Source organism: Pelophylax lessonae, assembly GCF_965119305.1.
Source record: "Pelophylax lessonae genome assembly, chromosome: 3".
Taxonomy (NCBI): Eukaryota; Metazoa; Chordata; class Amphibia; order Anura; family Ranidae; genus Pelophylax; species Pelophylax lessonae.
The window spans coordinates 188,832,966-188,849,063 of NC_138770.1; the positions used below are offsets into that span (position 1 = coordinate 188,832,966).

Sequence of the window (16,098 nt, forward strand, 5' to 3'; positions counted from 1 at the left end):
TCTATTGCAGTCTGGTAATGCTATCACCTTTTAAGAGGTGGTATACTGGGAAACAGGAACATTTGTAGGCCAGCCTGTGCACAACCCCCTCCTCTATATTTGTTTTTTGCTAGTGTCCTAGTTTGGATACTTTCTCATCAGCTCACCTGAAAAGAAGCCCAATCTCTTTTTTGCTATCCTTCTAACCTTGGGGTCTTCAGTCAAGATTTTTGCTACACTCCTGGTGTTTTTTTTCCTCAATTACTTCAGTTAAGATTTCTCATTATACTGCTGCTTGAACTGTTCTCTGCATAGCACCTATCCAGGTCGGCTGCTACTCAGCAGTAGCTTTTCAGACCTTACCCTGCTGGACTGGATGTGTGGGACTAGCCTGTAATGTGGCCTTCAGGCACATGATTGTGCATTGTGGCAGGTTCTAGACTTGAGTGACGCGTATTTTCCAGGTACAGCTCTGTGGCAAAGCCCTTGGTGTGACCCTGTCTCTGATGACTCACTCAGTGAGTAAGCCCAGTTGGGCTGAAGTACAGGGGACTCATTCACTGCTGCACTATTAAAAACAAGCACAAGGGACAGTGCTTAGATTGTAGCCAATGTGTCCCTTGTTGGTGCCAGCTGTCAAAGTTTAAATTCTTTGTCCTCTATATTCCTCAGCCGTAATCTTCCAATGCTATCACAGGCACTTATCAAAAACTATATCCATTCTTTCCACCTCCTCCTCCATTCGTAGAAGCTGTACTGATGCTTCCATGAATGAAAGATGCTCTATAAATGGAGGAGGCAGACCTTTCATTCATCTGCCCATCCTCACTTCATATAAAGCTTTGTATTCATGAAAGCTATATTACAGGATGATGCTGCAAGTATCCGTCTATGGGGGATAGTGTCAGTCTGGAGGTCTTCATGGGACCTGATATCCAGAAGTTAAGTCCTTCGTCTGTGGCTGTTTTGCAACCTTTGGATTATGTTTAATCTGTGTCCTGCCTCATTCCTGCTCCCAGTCAGGTAGAGTCCCTAAAAGGGGGCCTGAGATGCCTGCCAATCGCTCCTTTGTGAGAGATGTGGTGTGGACTCAAGACAAGGTGGTTGATTTCTTGAATGATGTTTTGGGGAACTAGTTGATCAGTTATACAGTGTTACCTGTCCATCTTCTGGTACGCTTTAGCTGCTGAGGGGAAGGATTTCAGTTTATCCTACAGGCAGTATGATTTGGTGCAAAAGTTGTGTTGTGAGGTATCCTTGGTCCTGCCTATCCCCCCACCCTTTTTGTTTTTTTAATAGGTCCTGCCCAGTTTCCATAATTTTAGGGCTGATCCCCCTAGGGTTCTCTCCAGTTTTTTTTTTTTTTTTTATAATTGTGGGATGGTTAGATTCTTTTTATCAACCCATTTGATTGGTTTATTGTGAGGGCTCTCTAACGTTAGTATCTTGCCTAATGGTTGGTTGCCTGAAAAGCAGCCCTTTCCTAATCACGGAGCCTCTATCCATTAAGGTTGAGGGTATGCAGCTCACTTTTATCGGCTGCTTTCTTTATCTTTTGGATTTTTTTTACTGTCCAAACTTCCTTATATGATTTGTTTGGGTCTGGGCCCATATTTATTTATTTTTTCTTCTTTTAAGCTTCCAACATGTAAGTCTCCAGTTTTTGTTTGCGGTTTTCCCTCTTGTTGTTTTGGTGAATTGATAATTGACTGTCCAATTTTCACTGGTGGGATTCATTTCTCCTTTAGTCAGAGCTTCCCCAGGGCTGTGTTTTTTTTTTGTCTTGCTCTGTAACATCAGGTTGATCATCTGTTCGCCCCCAAGATTGTGACTGTTCCTCTGCCTTGCAGCAGGCTTCTCCCCATCTGTAACGGGTCAACCGGCACCCGACTGGGTACCTCTGTTGACGGATGCTCCAAGCACTCCACCAGACACCATAACCACCTCAGACCCCACGAACTGCCGCAGCTTGGTTTGGGTCTCACAGTCTTCTACCCACCCTGGACCTATGACAAGGCTCCAGGTTCCCCTGGGTGACCCTCTCTTTGCCCAGAGAGTGAAGCAGGAACAAGCTCTTACAAGAGCTTAGTGATTATCCAAGGGATTATGAAGAGCATAGCAATCCCTTGTAGCAGCTTCCCCCAATAAGGGACAGAACTCAAGATTGAGAGTGAAATGGCACTCAAACTTTAATGGTACAGCTGCTCTTTTATACAGTTTTCCCCCACAAGGTTACCGCCCAGGTGGACCTTGTTGGGGACAGGACGACATTCACAATCCAATGAAAACAGAGTTTTACACTCCCATACAGTGTACACAATCCCTCCCATCTGCCTGATTACAGTAGCATATGCAGATGAAAGTGTATATATGAAGAGAATTAACCTAAACTAATTTTCTCTAGCGCTCATCGACAGACGTAGTCCTCGGTGATACACCACCTTCGGGTTATGTTACCTCCGCAGGAGCAGGACTAGACAGGAAATTAAAAAGCTCTGGCCACACCCTAGGGGCAGTCCCAGAGGGTATATCCTCTCTCTCTCTGCCTCAGCAAATCCGTTATTTTCTGTCTAGTTAGGAGTAAGGACCTAGATACCTTGCTGGGATCTTAGGTCCTGGCAAGAAATTTTTTTCTAAAAGGATTTTTGGACAGTTTTTTTTTTCTCCAGTGTTCCTGTGAGATCTTCAAGCAAGAAAGCTGAACTGGGCGACGGGCTGGATGTTGAGATCCGGTGGTCACCCCAGTTCAGCCTACGAGCGCGTGCAGGCCATAGCTCCGCGCTGAGTCGGCCGCGACAAAGTCCCATTAAAGGACTGAACCCGCGAGTTAAACGTCTCGCTGAAACGCCAAAGACCATGAGTCACGGCGTCTGTATCGGTCGACAGCCCTCCCGCCCCGGTGGAGAGGGGTACTGTCAGGAGTTGGTGCCCGCCTGGTTCCGGTATGGTGAGTAGTATGTTCCCCCTGTTTTCCCTGACGGGTTTTGTGGTGAACGCGGGCCCCTCTCTGTATGGTAAGAAAGAGTTTCTTTCTATCCTATAACATGTCACAAATCCTCCTACTTTGAGTGTGATTTTATGTGTGCAAAAGCCAGGAGGCTTGGTTTGGGAGCTAACAATCTATTGTATACATGTTTCAAAGATGTAATCTGTGGCATGCTGGGAATCTTATGGGTTAAGTATAAGCTACCTACCAGTCAGAAGCCATGGACATGTAGACTGCCTTCCAAGTCAGATCTCCAGCTAATAGCAGGCCTCCCGAACGACCATGCGGTCCGCCAGGGCCGGTACCGCCAAACACGCCATATCCCCATGCAGAGAGAGTGTTGTGTGCCTGCAGCACACCGCTAGTCAGCACAGGCCGCCGCCATGTTTTTTGCTGGATCGCACGAGCCGCCATTTTGGCGTAGCCTCGTGTCTCCAGCATGGGGGCGGCCATGTTTTAGGTGATTCTACACCTCGTGGAGCTTGGGGGAGGCGCCGGAAGGCGTACAGAGGGGCGGAGCCGCCTCCTTTCTTCCTGGGCAGCCAGCCAAAAGACTTCCTGTTTGTCTAAGACAGCGCTGTAAGCTGTTGCAGTTCAACTCTGAACATCAAGTGGTGAGCCTGGGGGTCTATCTCTCTCTCTCTCGATCGATAGGGATCCCTAGCAGGTAACACTAAGGGGTTTTTTGTGGCGCTGAGGGTCAAAAAAAAAAAAAAAAAAAAAAGTTTTTCTTTACTTTGAATTATATCATCCAGGTAGTAACTGGAGTTATTATGGACCCTGCCACACAGATTCCCCCACCTGTTTCCCTCGAGGGGGCCTCGGGACCCGCCGGTGTACAGAGTATAGAGTCATTTACAGCAATTTTGGAGTCTATGGTGGCTCGGGTGGAGGCGGCCTGTCAGGGACGGGGGTCAAGGAAGCGACCCCCGCCTACCCCTATACTATCTGACACCTCTGACTCTGATTCAGAGATGGTCACTGCAGTTGCAGGTTCCTCTGCAAGGGCTGCTATCCCAGGTAAAGCCCCCTCAGACAGTGAGGAGGACGCTTCTTCTCCTGCTATAATTCAGGAAGAAGCATTGGTGGACGCACTAGTTGTGGCAGTGCAAGAAACCTTAAAACTTGAGGCTTTACCGGCAGAGGCAACTGAAACAGAGAGGCCTTTTGGGACTAATAAGCCCATCAAGACGGCGAAGGCTTTTCCTGTACCTAAATGTTTTGGAAATCAGATTAAAGGAGAATGGGAACATTCTAAACGTACCTTTACTATTTCCAAGCGTATTGCTAGACGCTATCCGTTTGAGGAATCCATCATTAAGAAATGGACGGTACCACCAGTCGTGGATCCGCCTATTTCCAGGCTGAATAAAGCCACGGTTATTCCAGTGGAGGACACTTCGTCCTTTAAGGATCCGGTGGATCGAAAGATAGAAGCGGAGTCCCGCACTATCTTTTCTCTGATAGGGTCAGCATTTAGACCAGTAATTGTTATTGGTCTAGTTTCCCAGACACTTACAGAATGGGCGAAGATGGTACGCCAAGATCTTAGGGGAAAAGATATTCCCCAGGAGACATCTGATTTGATAGAACAGATCATACAAGGGCTACGGTTATCTGTGACGCAGCCTTGGACACTACTCCCTTGTTAGGGCATGCATCTAAGTTAGCAGTGATCCTCAGACGTGTGCTGTGGTTAAAATGCTGGTCAGCTGACCTAGGTTCCAAAAAGACTTTGACCAATCTCCCTTTCCAGGGGAATCGTCTATTTGGAGCCAACCTAGATGAAATCATTAAGGATGCCACCGGGGGCAAGAGTACTTTTTTACCACAGGCTGCAAAAGCTAAGGAACCTCGCAACAAGCGAGGACCTTTCTTTACCGCCCATAAAGGACGCCCGGCTGGTACTTCCGGGAAAGGCAAGACTCCTCCAGGAGGGTTCAAGAAGGGCTGGTCGGACAAGCAGAGGACCAACCCAGCCAAACCCGAAGTAAAGGAGTACACAGCCTGAAGGTGCGCCCCCACCCAATTTCAGGGTGGGGGGACGTTTTCACCGGTATTTAGGACATTAGATCGAGCATCAACCACTACTACCGGTGCGATTCTTCCCTTCCAACATTTAAGTACAGGAAGCGGTAGTTACCGTTCCCTGTATAGATCTTTTCCTTTACCTTTTCCTAAGATTAGTCCCGATACCTCACAGGAATCGGATCTGATTGACCAGATAGGCCAAGTAGCCTCTAGTCGGGTGACTTTGGTCCCTGAGGTTCAACCAGAAAAGATCACCTTGCCTGATAACTATCAGGTATCTGATAAATGCGTGGGAACAGAAAACGACCAGACTTTCTCGGATGGTCGGGGCCAGATACCTCTAGGGACGCCTGGTTCAGATCCAATCAGCGCCAGTGGTCCTAGAAATTCTAGGCTGGCCTCTTCAAGCCGGCCTGGCCGACTTGGACAGGTTAGTCGCAGACGTTCCGTGGGAACTTCGTCTCAGGGAGTGTCTGTAGTCTCAAGGACCTATTTACCTTCGTGCTTTACAGTCGCTGGTTTTAATGGCCTGGCCATTGAGACCCAAGTACTGAAGGACAGAGGTTTGTCTACTTCTGTCATTCCTACCCTTATTAAAGCAAGGAAAGCGACTTCCAGCAAAGTCTATTATCACACATGGAAGACTTATATTGCGTGGTGCGAATCTTTAGGATTTCCTCCACGTACCTATTCGGTGTCTCGAATATTGGCCTTTTTGCAACAAGGGGTTGAGCAGAAGCTAGCCTTGAGCACCATCAAGGGTCAAGTTTCAGCATTAGCAATCTTCTTTCAGAAACCTTTAGCTACCAAATCCTTGGTGCGGAATTTCATCCAGGGGGTGCGGCACCTGGCTCCTCCAGTCCGCGCGCCCTTACCGCCCTGGGATCTTAATTTGGTTTTGTCGGTTCTACAGAAACCTCCCTTTGAAAACATCAGGGAGATTCCCTTGCTTACTTTATCCCAGAAGGTGGTCTTCTTGGTGGCTATTACTTCTGCTCGCAGGGTGTCAGAACTGGCTGCATTATCATGCCAGTCCCCATACCTAGTGATTCATAGGGATAAGGTAGTACTTCATCCTAAGCCATCTTTTCTTCCTAAGGTGGTTTCAGATTTTCATCTGAATGAAGATATTGTACTACCTTCCTTGTGTCCTCAGCCCAAGCATCATCGGGAACATGCGTTGCATTCCTTGGATGTGGTTCGGGCAATCAGGGTATACCTGAAAGCTACGGAATCATTCCGTAAGACGGATTCACTTTTTGTGATCACGGATGGGCCCAGAAAGGGTTTGCCTGCATCTGCCGCGACCATTGCCAAATGGATTAGACAAACGGTGGTACAGGCTTATTCTATTAAGGGTCAGAGTCCTCCGTTCCCTGTTAGGGCGCACTCCACTCGAGCGCTCAGTACTTCCTGGGCCTTTCGCCATCAGGCGTCAGTGGTCCAGGTATGTAAGGCGGCCACTTGGTCGTCGGTACATACCTTTACTAAATTCTATAAAATTGATGTGACGGCATCGGCGGATGCCTCATTTGGCCGCAAGGTTTTGCAGGCCGCAAATTGAGGAGACCGGTGGTCTACCTCGAGGGTTTTTTTTTTCTGTTTGAAAAATTTTTTTGTTGAGTCTCATCATTAAGGATGAGCATTGTAAACTTCTAGTTGGCACCGGTTGGGCCTTCTAGATTGGGATTTGATTTCCATTTTCCCACCCCTCAGTTGTGATACTGCTCTGGGACGTCCCGAAGGTGGTGTATCACCGAGGACTACGTCTGTCGATGAGCGCTAGAGAAAAATGGATTTTTGTAAAATCTTACCGTAAAATCCTTTTCTCTTAGCTCATCGACAGACGTAGTCCCCGCCCCTCTGTTTTGGAGTTGGGTTGGGTTAAATTCTCTAAGCACTGCTTTTTCACATAACTGATTTGCTGAGGCAGAGAGAGAGAGGATATACCCTCTGGGACTGCCCCTAGGGTGTGGCCAGAGCTTTTTAATTTCCTGTCTAGTCCTGCTCCTGCGGAGGTAACATAACCCGAAGGTGGTGTATCACCGAGGACTACGTCTGTCGATGAGCTAAGAGAAAAGGATTTTACGGTAAGATTTTACAAAAATCCATTTATCTAGCCATCTGGACAGAACAATGTGAGGTCATTAACATTTAATAATGGGACAGGCACAATCCACATTCCATTTCAATACACAAACAATAGGGAAGCCGGTCTGGCATGCAGGGACATGGAATACACACATTATTTAGGAGTCAGACTTCATGGCAATGGTCTATAACAGTCTGTCTCCTAGTGTGAAGTGGGAATAAATCTTTATATTTCTATATGAAGATATTGCTGACAAATTTTACTGTCCCATCTGAAGCAATTCATATCGAATTATCGGTCTTTCACTCCCAGTGACGATGAACACCGTCACACCATCTATCCTTGATTCTGGGTTTTTGTTCCTTCAGATAACTCTGCCAAGTGATAGTTCTTTCCTTTTATTGGTCTGATCAATGGCAGCAGCCCATCTTAGTTCGGCTGCTTTTGGATGTCCTGACTATAAATAACTCCTGTGTTTCTCAATGGACTGCAAATACCAGGTCCTGTGTCCTGTACAGTAAAGATAAGATTTTGTACTTTAAAATATTTTTTGTGTAGCCAATTGAGGAACATGGGTGCCCCACACTATTTTCTGTGGCTTAGCCCCCATTCACTCCGCATCGCATGACAAGTTGCACCCTATTTGTGCCTATGGAGCCATTCAAATCGCTGTGACTCCGACTTGCACTGATTTGATAAAGGTTCCTGCACTATTTTTGGTAATTTCATGTGCAACTTGCATTGACATCTGTGCATGAAATCGCACTGACGTCTGCAAGCCACACATTAAATCGTACTGATGTCTGCAAGCCACACATGAAATCGCACTGACTGGTGGCTTTGAAATAGAGCTGAAGTAGCACGATTTCAAAACCTCATTTTATTATGAATGGGGGCTTATAGAATTCAGATATGCTGGGTAGAGGAGAGTTCATAAATGGGCTGGCTTATAAATTAGATTTATCTGCCATTAGGTCTTGAGTTCTTTGGAAAGTTTTCAGCAGTTTCCTTAGACCAAAAATCCTAGAGGTCCTCTTTCTTCCTGACCCTGTTCAGGAATTGGAATTGGAACCTCCGTTAATTGAAGATGCAAAGGGAAAGTATTTAGGACATTGATTATGTAGCAGAGGCATCCGGTCACAGCCCAAGCAAGAATCTTCCTCCCTCAGGTGAAGATTGTCTTCCTAAGCTCCAGTTTTTGGGCCATCTGGTCACAACATCCCTTTGCTTCTGCGTGAGGGTTCTGAACCTCATGATTGCCTTTTGAGGCAGTTCCCTTTGCCCAGTTTCACTCCAGCCCCTTTCAGTCCAACATCAGGATGTGGAAAAATCCAATCTGTGGCTGGCCAAATCTTCTGTCCAGTTAAGCAAAGAGCGCCCTAAAATGGTGGATCTCCAAGCCTGCCGTGAAATTGGGGAATAAAATCCTTCTCAAAACGTACAGGCTGGAGAGCCGAGTTTACAAATTCCTGACTGACTCCATGAGAGAGGGTGTGGACCCCACAAACACAACTACTCATCAACATTTTGAAACAGCCATCAGACTGTCTCTAACCTCCCTTTATACAAGGTCACTCACAGAGCACAGTGGACAGTGTGACAGCAGTGCATTCATGAATTTAAGAGGGTAGCAGCAGCCTAGATGCCCTAAAAGAAACAAGTCTCATGGGCAGGAACTTCCATTTCAGCTTTCTCAGCAGTCCACATTCTGGGAATTAACAATTAACAGGCAAATTTTCGAAGTTGTAAATGCTTAGACCTGGGAAACTAGGCTCTGCACTCATAGATCTTTCAAAATCTTTGTCAGATGGAGAAAACCAGATGTGGACAAATACTTACCTCAAGGGGCAAGCTTCTGCCTTGTCCATCCTCTTCCAAAAACCCCTTGCCTAGCAGTCCTTAATCGTGACTTTTGCAACTTGACCTCTTGTGTCACCTTGGGATCTCAGCCTGGTGTTCTCTGTATAGGGCTGTTTGCTCCCATGTGATTTCTGCATGAGTGATTAAATGTGAGTGGCCAGCAGCTTTGTTGCTTTCAGTGCAGCTACCTAATTACGGAAACCCCTGCTGTGTTTTTTGCATCTAAAAAGATTGTGGATGCATTCGCAGGTGTAAATGCACCTTTATGGTTGCCTTCTTGGTCCCCATCAAGTCTGATGAACCCTTTATTGTTTTGGTCAGCAACAAAGCGGTTTTGAGCTCAAAACTTTCCTTTTTGCCTAGGGAGCTCTACTTTCACCTCCAATGAGAATATTGTCCTCTCTTCCCTTTGCTCTGCGCCAAGACATGAGACATTGTCCTACATTGCCATGATGTGGACAAGACTGTCAGGGTCTACCTGAAAGCTACAATCTCTTTTTGCAAGAGTCTGTCTTGCCCATGGACTCTCAAAGCAGTCACCCTGCCTCCCTCTACAACATTGCTAAGTGGATAATACCACTTCTTTCCAAGTGCCCTACGCCCTAAAGGGGAAAGGTTCCTCCCTTTCCCATCAGAGCCCATTCCACCATAGCTGCTGTTGGCTTCTAGGCTTTTCAGGATCAAGCATCTATCCCAGATTTGCAAGGTCACCGCTTGATCCTCATATGTTCAACAAGTTGGACATTCAGGCCTCAGCTGATCCAAACTTTGACCGCAAGTTGCTTCAAGCTGTTGTTGGAGTATTTGGGTGGTTCTTTCTGTGAGCCTGTTGGCAGTTCTGTTGCTATGTTTTTGCTCACCCCCTCCATTTTATTGCTTGGGTTTGTCTAATTGTCTAAGAATGCCATTTCTGTATCCTGTACTGTACGATTAAGATATAGGAATTTTGACACAACTGTAAATGCCTTTATCTTCCTGTAATATACAGGACACTGCCCCTCTGAGTCTTGTTCAAATGCTCGGTTGCTAAAAATCTGGAGCTTATAGGTGGGGCTTATATAGTACACTCTGGGGGGCAGTCCTAGCAAGTTTCCAGTGTTACACTTTTAATTTAAAAAAATAAAATTGCTAACAGGCAGGTTTAAAGTTAATGCAGAAGGGTCATTCTAAGTCTCTACTGCAGTAAGGTTTCTGACCTGACTGTCCACACTGTACACTAAGGTGCACACACACAGCTCAGTAACAAATTTCAGCATCTGCCAGGATGAATAGAAAATAACAGATCAGAACTTGGAAGACTGGCTGAAGATGTCAGCAGCTGGTGAGGAGCTGTGGGACACCGCAGCGCTGGAGTGGAGAAAATAGTTCTGCTTGAAGGTAGCAGCAAATAACTCCTGATCTCTAAAAAAAAAAACCTGTCCTGTGTCCTGCACACAGGTACATGTTGCCAGATAAAACCATCAAAAGTTATAAAGTTTGCGATTTGTGTTTATTTAAAAAAAAAAAAAAATGAGCAAATCACTGGGTTACTGTCAGTTGCCAAACCGCTTTTGACTCCAACTCTCGTACAGCAGCTAATATTTTGCGGCAATAATTTACCTCACACATAGCTAAAAATCATAAGCTCCTTATGGTCTTAATGTCGGCAGCGAACAATCCCCAACTTTATCCCAGACCTTAATTTCACACAGTTACCACCCAACACTGCCCTGTATACTAAAGTAGCCAGCAAATATTATTTCACAGATGTGTGTGGTGTTGGTGCTAATGTAGAGCTGCAGGTTTGCATATAATAATTTTCTGTGTTCTTCAGGGAACTCCACCTGTGGGTGGACGAAAGAGACAGCAGGGATCTACCAGTCTAGGAACAAAAGATCACCCTAATCTGAAGATCACACCTAAAACGGGTATGAGATGACAGTGTGACTGTGTATTTTTTGTTTTTGTGTGTCTAAGTTTCATCACTTTATTTCTCTATCTTATTCAACCCCCCCTATAGGTCCTGACTTCTCTGCATTACCAGCATAACAAAATCTCCTCAAAAAGCCTGTATTCTGAAATCTACTGACCCTGTTTAAAACCTGAAGATATCATTACTAAACATCTAAGATACATAGATACAAAAAGGGGAAGATTTTGTCGGACTGTACAGGCCAGAAAGGAGCATGTACTAAAATATAAAAATTCCAAACTTTATTATTGAACATGTATATATAAAAAAAAAAGTTATGCCGCTGTAGCGCGTCTCATTAAAAGAACACCAAGTACATAACATGAGTTAGTGAACGAGTAGTTGCATAGCTACATAGGGAGTACTAAAGGAATGAGTTATCTTTTTCCAACGTGTTTTGCCTATTTTTGCTTCATCAGGGCTTGAGGAAACAAATAGTACTCATCTCAGCACAACAACCACACATACACACAGTCACACTGGGCGGGCGCTGAAGTATAAAAGGAGAGATTGACTGGACAGATCCTAAACTGTGACTTGAGTCATGGAGGGGATATATAAATCACCAAAACCCAGAATCCTCAGAGATCTGAGACCTCAAAATATCGGAGGCATCCACAGGGTCAGGTTTGCTAAGAATTATGTGGTACTTTCACATCTATCTTTGCTCAGTTTTAATCTATATGTCGGTCTCCTTTGGAACTTAAAGTACATAGGCTGTCCCAATGGTCCTGCCACTACTACATCGATTCCCTAGTGCGCCCAGGTCCACTAAGGTGGAGGTGACAACCACTTGATGGGCACATCAAGTACCAAATAGTTTTCAGTATGCTCCTATATATCACTTTAGGTTTCCCTGATCCCTCTCTCCAGTCAATCTCTCCTTTCATATTTCAGCACCTGCCCAGGGAGACTTTATGCATGTGTGGTTAATGTGCAGAGATGAGTACTATATGGTTCCTCAATCCCTGATGAAGCAAAAATAGGCAAAACGCGTTTGAAAGAGGACTTTCTATTATTTCAGTGCATGCTCCTTTCTGGCCTGTATAGTAATCTGACAAAATCTCCCACTTTTGGAACTTATGTATACATTATAGATGATTGCCTAGGAGTGCTGCAATTTTTTGTTTAGACATTCTAAGCTAATTCTACTAAAAAATTTATGCGGGAATATATATATTCCCTTTTAAAAGCTTTTGTTTACTACAACATTAATGCCACGTTAGGATTTTTTTTTTTTTTTGTGGAGTTTTTGGTAAGTTTTTTTAGCTTGGCTATAGCAATGATGGCAGCTATTGCATTACACTTGGATCAATCTAAATAATGCGCCAAAACAAAACAAAAAAAAAACGTATTTGGCTTGTATTTTACTTATCTGGCCCCTCATGTAAGGCAGTGGTCAGTAGGTAGAAATATAATATCTAAAAGAGGATTTTCATCCACCGGGGGACACTGCTTGATCATTCTTAATAAAGGGAAATACTGCTGCCTACAGGAGAAATAGACATTAGGTAAGTAAAAAAAAAAAAGCTGAAGGCTAGCCTCTTTGAGTCTTTAACACCTCACACCTGTCTAGTATTGCTTAGTGTCTTTGAGAGCATGTATGTTGTGTTCCTTTTCAGTTATATTTTTTTGCATGAATTGGAATATTTTGTACATTAACAGTTTACTGGTAGATTCAAGTTGGATATTGGAAATCTTGGAAGTTTCACCATTTAGCCTACAAGCACATATTTTCTTAGTTCATATACTGGTGTAATCTCTGTGACAGCCCTACAGTCTTCAGAACTGTTAAGAGTTAGAACAAAATGCTGCAGTTTAGGCCAGGCCAATTTACCCTAAGGATTCCTTGCAGATTATCTGCATCTATAGCAGTTCCCCATCTCTGAAGACTCACTGTTTGTTGTGTTTAATTAGCAAGCTAATGGCTGTGTTTAAGTTTTATTTTTTTTTTATTTTTTTAACCTTCATCTGCTTTTGGCTTCATGTACACATAGACTAATATGACGGCTGGCCGCGGGAACATGCAAAATGCGGCCGGCGGTCAAAATGTTCCTTTCCTGAATATGATTCTTCACCATTTAAGGAGAGGGGGGTTGAGGGAGTTTGATCCTCCCCTAACCTCAGCAGCTCCTTAACTATCCTAAAATCCTATGTGTACATGGACACATAGGTTTTTATGGAGTTGAGTTTAGTAGCTTTGGCAAAAAAAAAAAAAAAAACACCAACTGCTCCTAAACTCAAGTTTAGCAGCTGTAGTGTACATGAAGCCTAAAGCTGTGTGCAATTCTACAGAATTTGCAGTATGTGGCTGGGCAATATGTGAGGGGAAGTATCAGGGCTGTCTTTAATATTGATTGGACCCTGGGCAAACATTTTCTTGGGCCTCTCAAATCAACTTATCAACTATTTGTGGGCAGTGCAAGCTCAAGGGGCAGCTGCTTTGGGCCCCACAACAATGACTGGGCCCGGGGCAGCTTCCCCTTTTGCTCTGTGTTAAAGATGGCCCTGGTAAGTATAAATCTCTTTCTGCGACTTTCTCTTTGGCTGGGACTTCAGGCAGCCACAAGAGATGTGCATGCACACACCAGCTAGTTCCTTTCAGCCATACAGTGTATCTTGTGTGACCTAGCATACTGAAGTTTTTGGTAGTCCTGACTAATGTCATTACTGTGTCTCTGCCATCCAGTGGGCAGTGCAAAGATGTCTAGATGCAGCTTTATCTGCAGACCCGGCCGTAATTGTGGTACCACTGAGTTCTCCATAGATGGAGAGAGACAACCTGGTGAAGGGCAGGCTTTTGGACAGCGCCTGACTGGACAGAAAGCAGCAAGAAAGAGAAACTGGATAAGCTTGAAGAGTATTTCTAGGGTTTATGGATACCTCCTTTGTTTTTCTTAAAGGTGCACACCTTTTTTTTTTGCTCAATGGAAACCTGTCTGGCAGAAGTGGTGATCACCCTGTGACTGCAGGTGATTCTTCTGTTAGGACCTATTTTACTCTGTGCAAAGATAAGCTTGGCAATGGCAAATCTTGTGCCTTTTTCATTTCTCAAAGGTCTGAGTCCAAACTGCCTACTTTGGCAATCATTTCTTATACCCATCTTTCTTCCTTGTTTGTTCATTTCACTTCTGTCTTCCAGTGGAGGTAGGTACTTTGATCTATACAAAGTTTTATGACTTCAGTACAACTTAGCTCTGATTCTCTTGGGTTCTTCTGGGGACTCTTTTTTGGATGCTGAGTCCCTCCCTTCCTTAGAGGAGGGGATCTCAACAAGCTGATTTTGAGTTCAGTTTCTAGGATTACTGGCTTCTTTAATGCTTTCTGGCCCTTTAATGCTTTTTGGCCTTATTATGCCCTGTAAAAGATTTGGCGGTTCCTATAGAAGATATTTCAGTTTTTCAAGAGGTTTTTCAGTAATTTTTTTAAAATTTAGAGAGTCAGCAGCTACAATAAACTGCAGATGCTGACTTTTATTACACTTGCCCGTCCAGGGATCTAGCGCCACCCTCAATTGGGCCGGTTTCTGAAGCTGTCGGTTTGGGCCGGCATGTTAACTGTGAGTAGCAGGCTGTGACTCCTTGCTGCTTCACAGCTGACTGTATGTGAGCTGCACTGCGCGTATGTCCCTGAGACCTGTGACATTTGCAACAAGGTTGCAGGCAGGGCATAGAGGTGGAGAGCTTTGATAGGTGATCTGAGCAGAAGTAGGAGCCGACGCCTGCTCTCCACTCACCAAAATAATATCCAAATAAGGCAGGGGGGAGAGGAAGAGGGTAACGTCCCCTTTTGGATGAAATACCGCTTTAAGACCAAACTGTCAAAATCTTAGAAGAAATTTTGCAGACTTTGGCTTGACCAGATGATTGTCATGCTGAACTTTGTGTGTGACCCTAGCACTGTATGGTAACTGGGTTAGGTCTATGGTAACCTTTTCCTCTGCTTAAATCCGCAGGGTGCTCTTCCTTAAATGCTGGCAGAGCAATGATGTAATGCCTTACTGAACCTCCCCTTCATGGGAATCATCTTTTTATACTCTTCACTGGGTGATATCATTGCAGTGATGAGGGGGGGTTTCTCCTAGTCAGGTTTCAGCACCTGTAGCAACAATTATTCTGAAATTTCTAGTCTGTTATTGCCTCCCTTCATCGTGGAGACTTCTTAGAATTAATAGGCATGCAGGATGTTTATTTACACATTCCCATCTTTCCAAGTCTTTAGCAAATTCTTCATTTTGCAACATTCACTGTGCATTTGTGGCTCCTCCGGACGACCTTGCCTTATCTCTGAAAGTATTCACAAAGGTCCTTGCACCAGTTCTGGACCTTCTTCATCTCAGACGCATCCCAGTCATCCGATACCTCAACACACTCCTGCTATGGGAGCAGAGTTTTCTGTCCTTGGTCTCAAATGAGTCCATTACGATTCAGACCTTGGAGGATTTCAGATGGATTCTGAACCTTGAGAAATCATCTCTGATTCTGTCGGATTGCTTGCAGTACTTTGTCCTTTTCCTGAAACCTTTTTAAGCCAAGATCTTTCTGCCTCAGGTTTAGCATCTTCAATCCCAACATGGGTCTTCCTTGTAGAGCTGTACAATTCCTCCTCAGATATTTGCAATGGGAAATTCTCATCGCTGGAACAAATGTATTCTTTCTGTGGACAAAGATGATCTAGGTACACTGATTCAAGATGGCTTTGTCATGGAGGCTTTTGTTCCTGGTATTGAAGTGCAGAGATTTTTGTATCCCTTTGCAATGGAAGATTGTCACGACAGACAGACATTGTTCTTGGTTGGGGCCAAGTTCTGAACCATCTTTTCAGGGTTGTTAATCATTTGTTGATAAGGGTTGTTGACAGAGAACTGAAGCTTTCAAATATCATCCTAAAGTTAAAAGCTATTCCTATGTTTTACTGGCCCCCCTTTTCTATATGATCATCTGGACCAAGTTCAATTTGATAATGGCACAGTTTTGGCTTACATAAGTCATCAGGGGGCAGCCAGTGTGTTGCGGCAGTGATCAAGATAGATTCTATCCTGTCCTAGGTGGCATTTAATTTCATGTTCTATCGATCTCCTCGTGCACATTACTGTTTGTAGACCTGGCAGACAGATTTTCTCAGCAGATGATGGCTAAACATGAAAGAATGATCTTCCACCTGGAGGTGTAGTTGTAGTTCTATTTCTCAGGATCCATT

At 44.5% G+C, this 16,098-nt stretch overlaps 1 protein-coding gene across 1 annotated transcript in view; it reads left to right on the plus strand.

Annotated features, from left to right (window-relative positions):
* PER2 (period circadian regulator 2) overlaps nucleotides 1–16,098 on the plus strand; it is a 141,922-nt gene that overhangs the window by 43,898 nt on the left and 81,926 nt on the right. Inside the window, exon 13 of the mRNA XM_082252090.1 lies at nucleotides 10,762–10,855. Within this exon, the coding sequence (XP_082108216.1) occupies nucleotides 10,762–10,855 (94 nt within the window). The remainder of the gene's footprint in view (nucleotides 1–10,761; nucleotides 10,856–16,098) is intronic.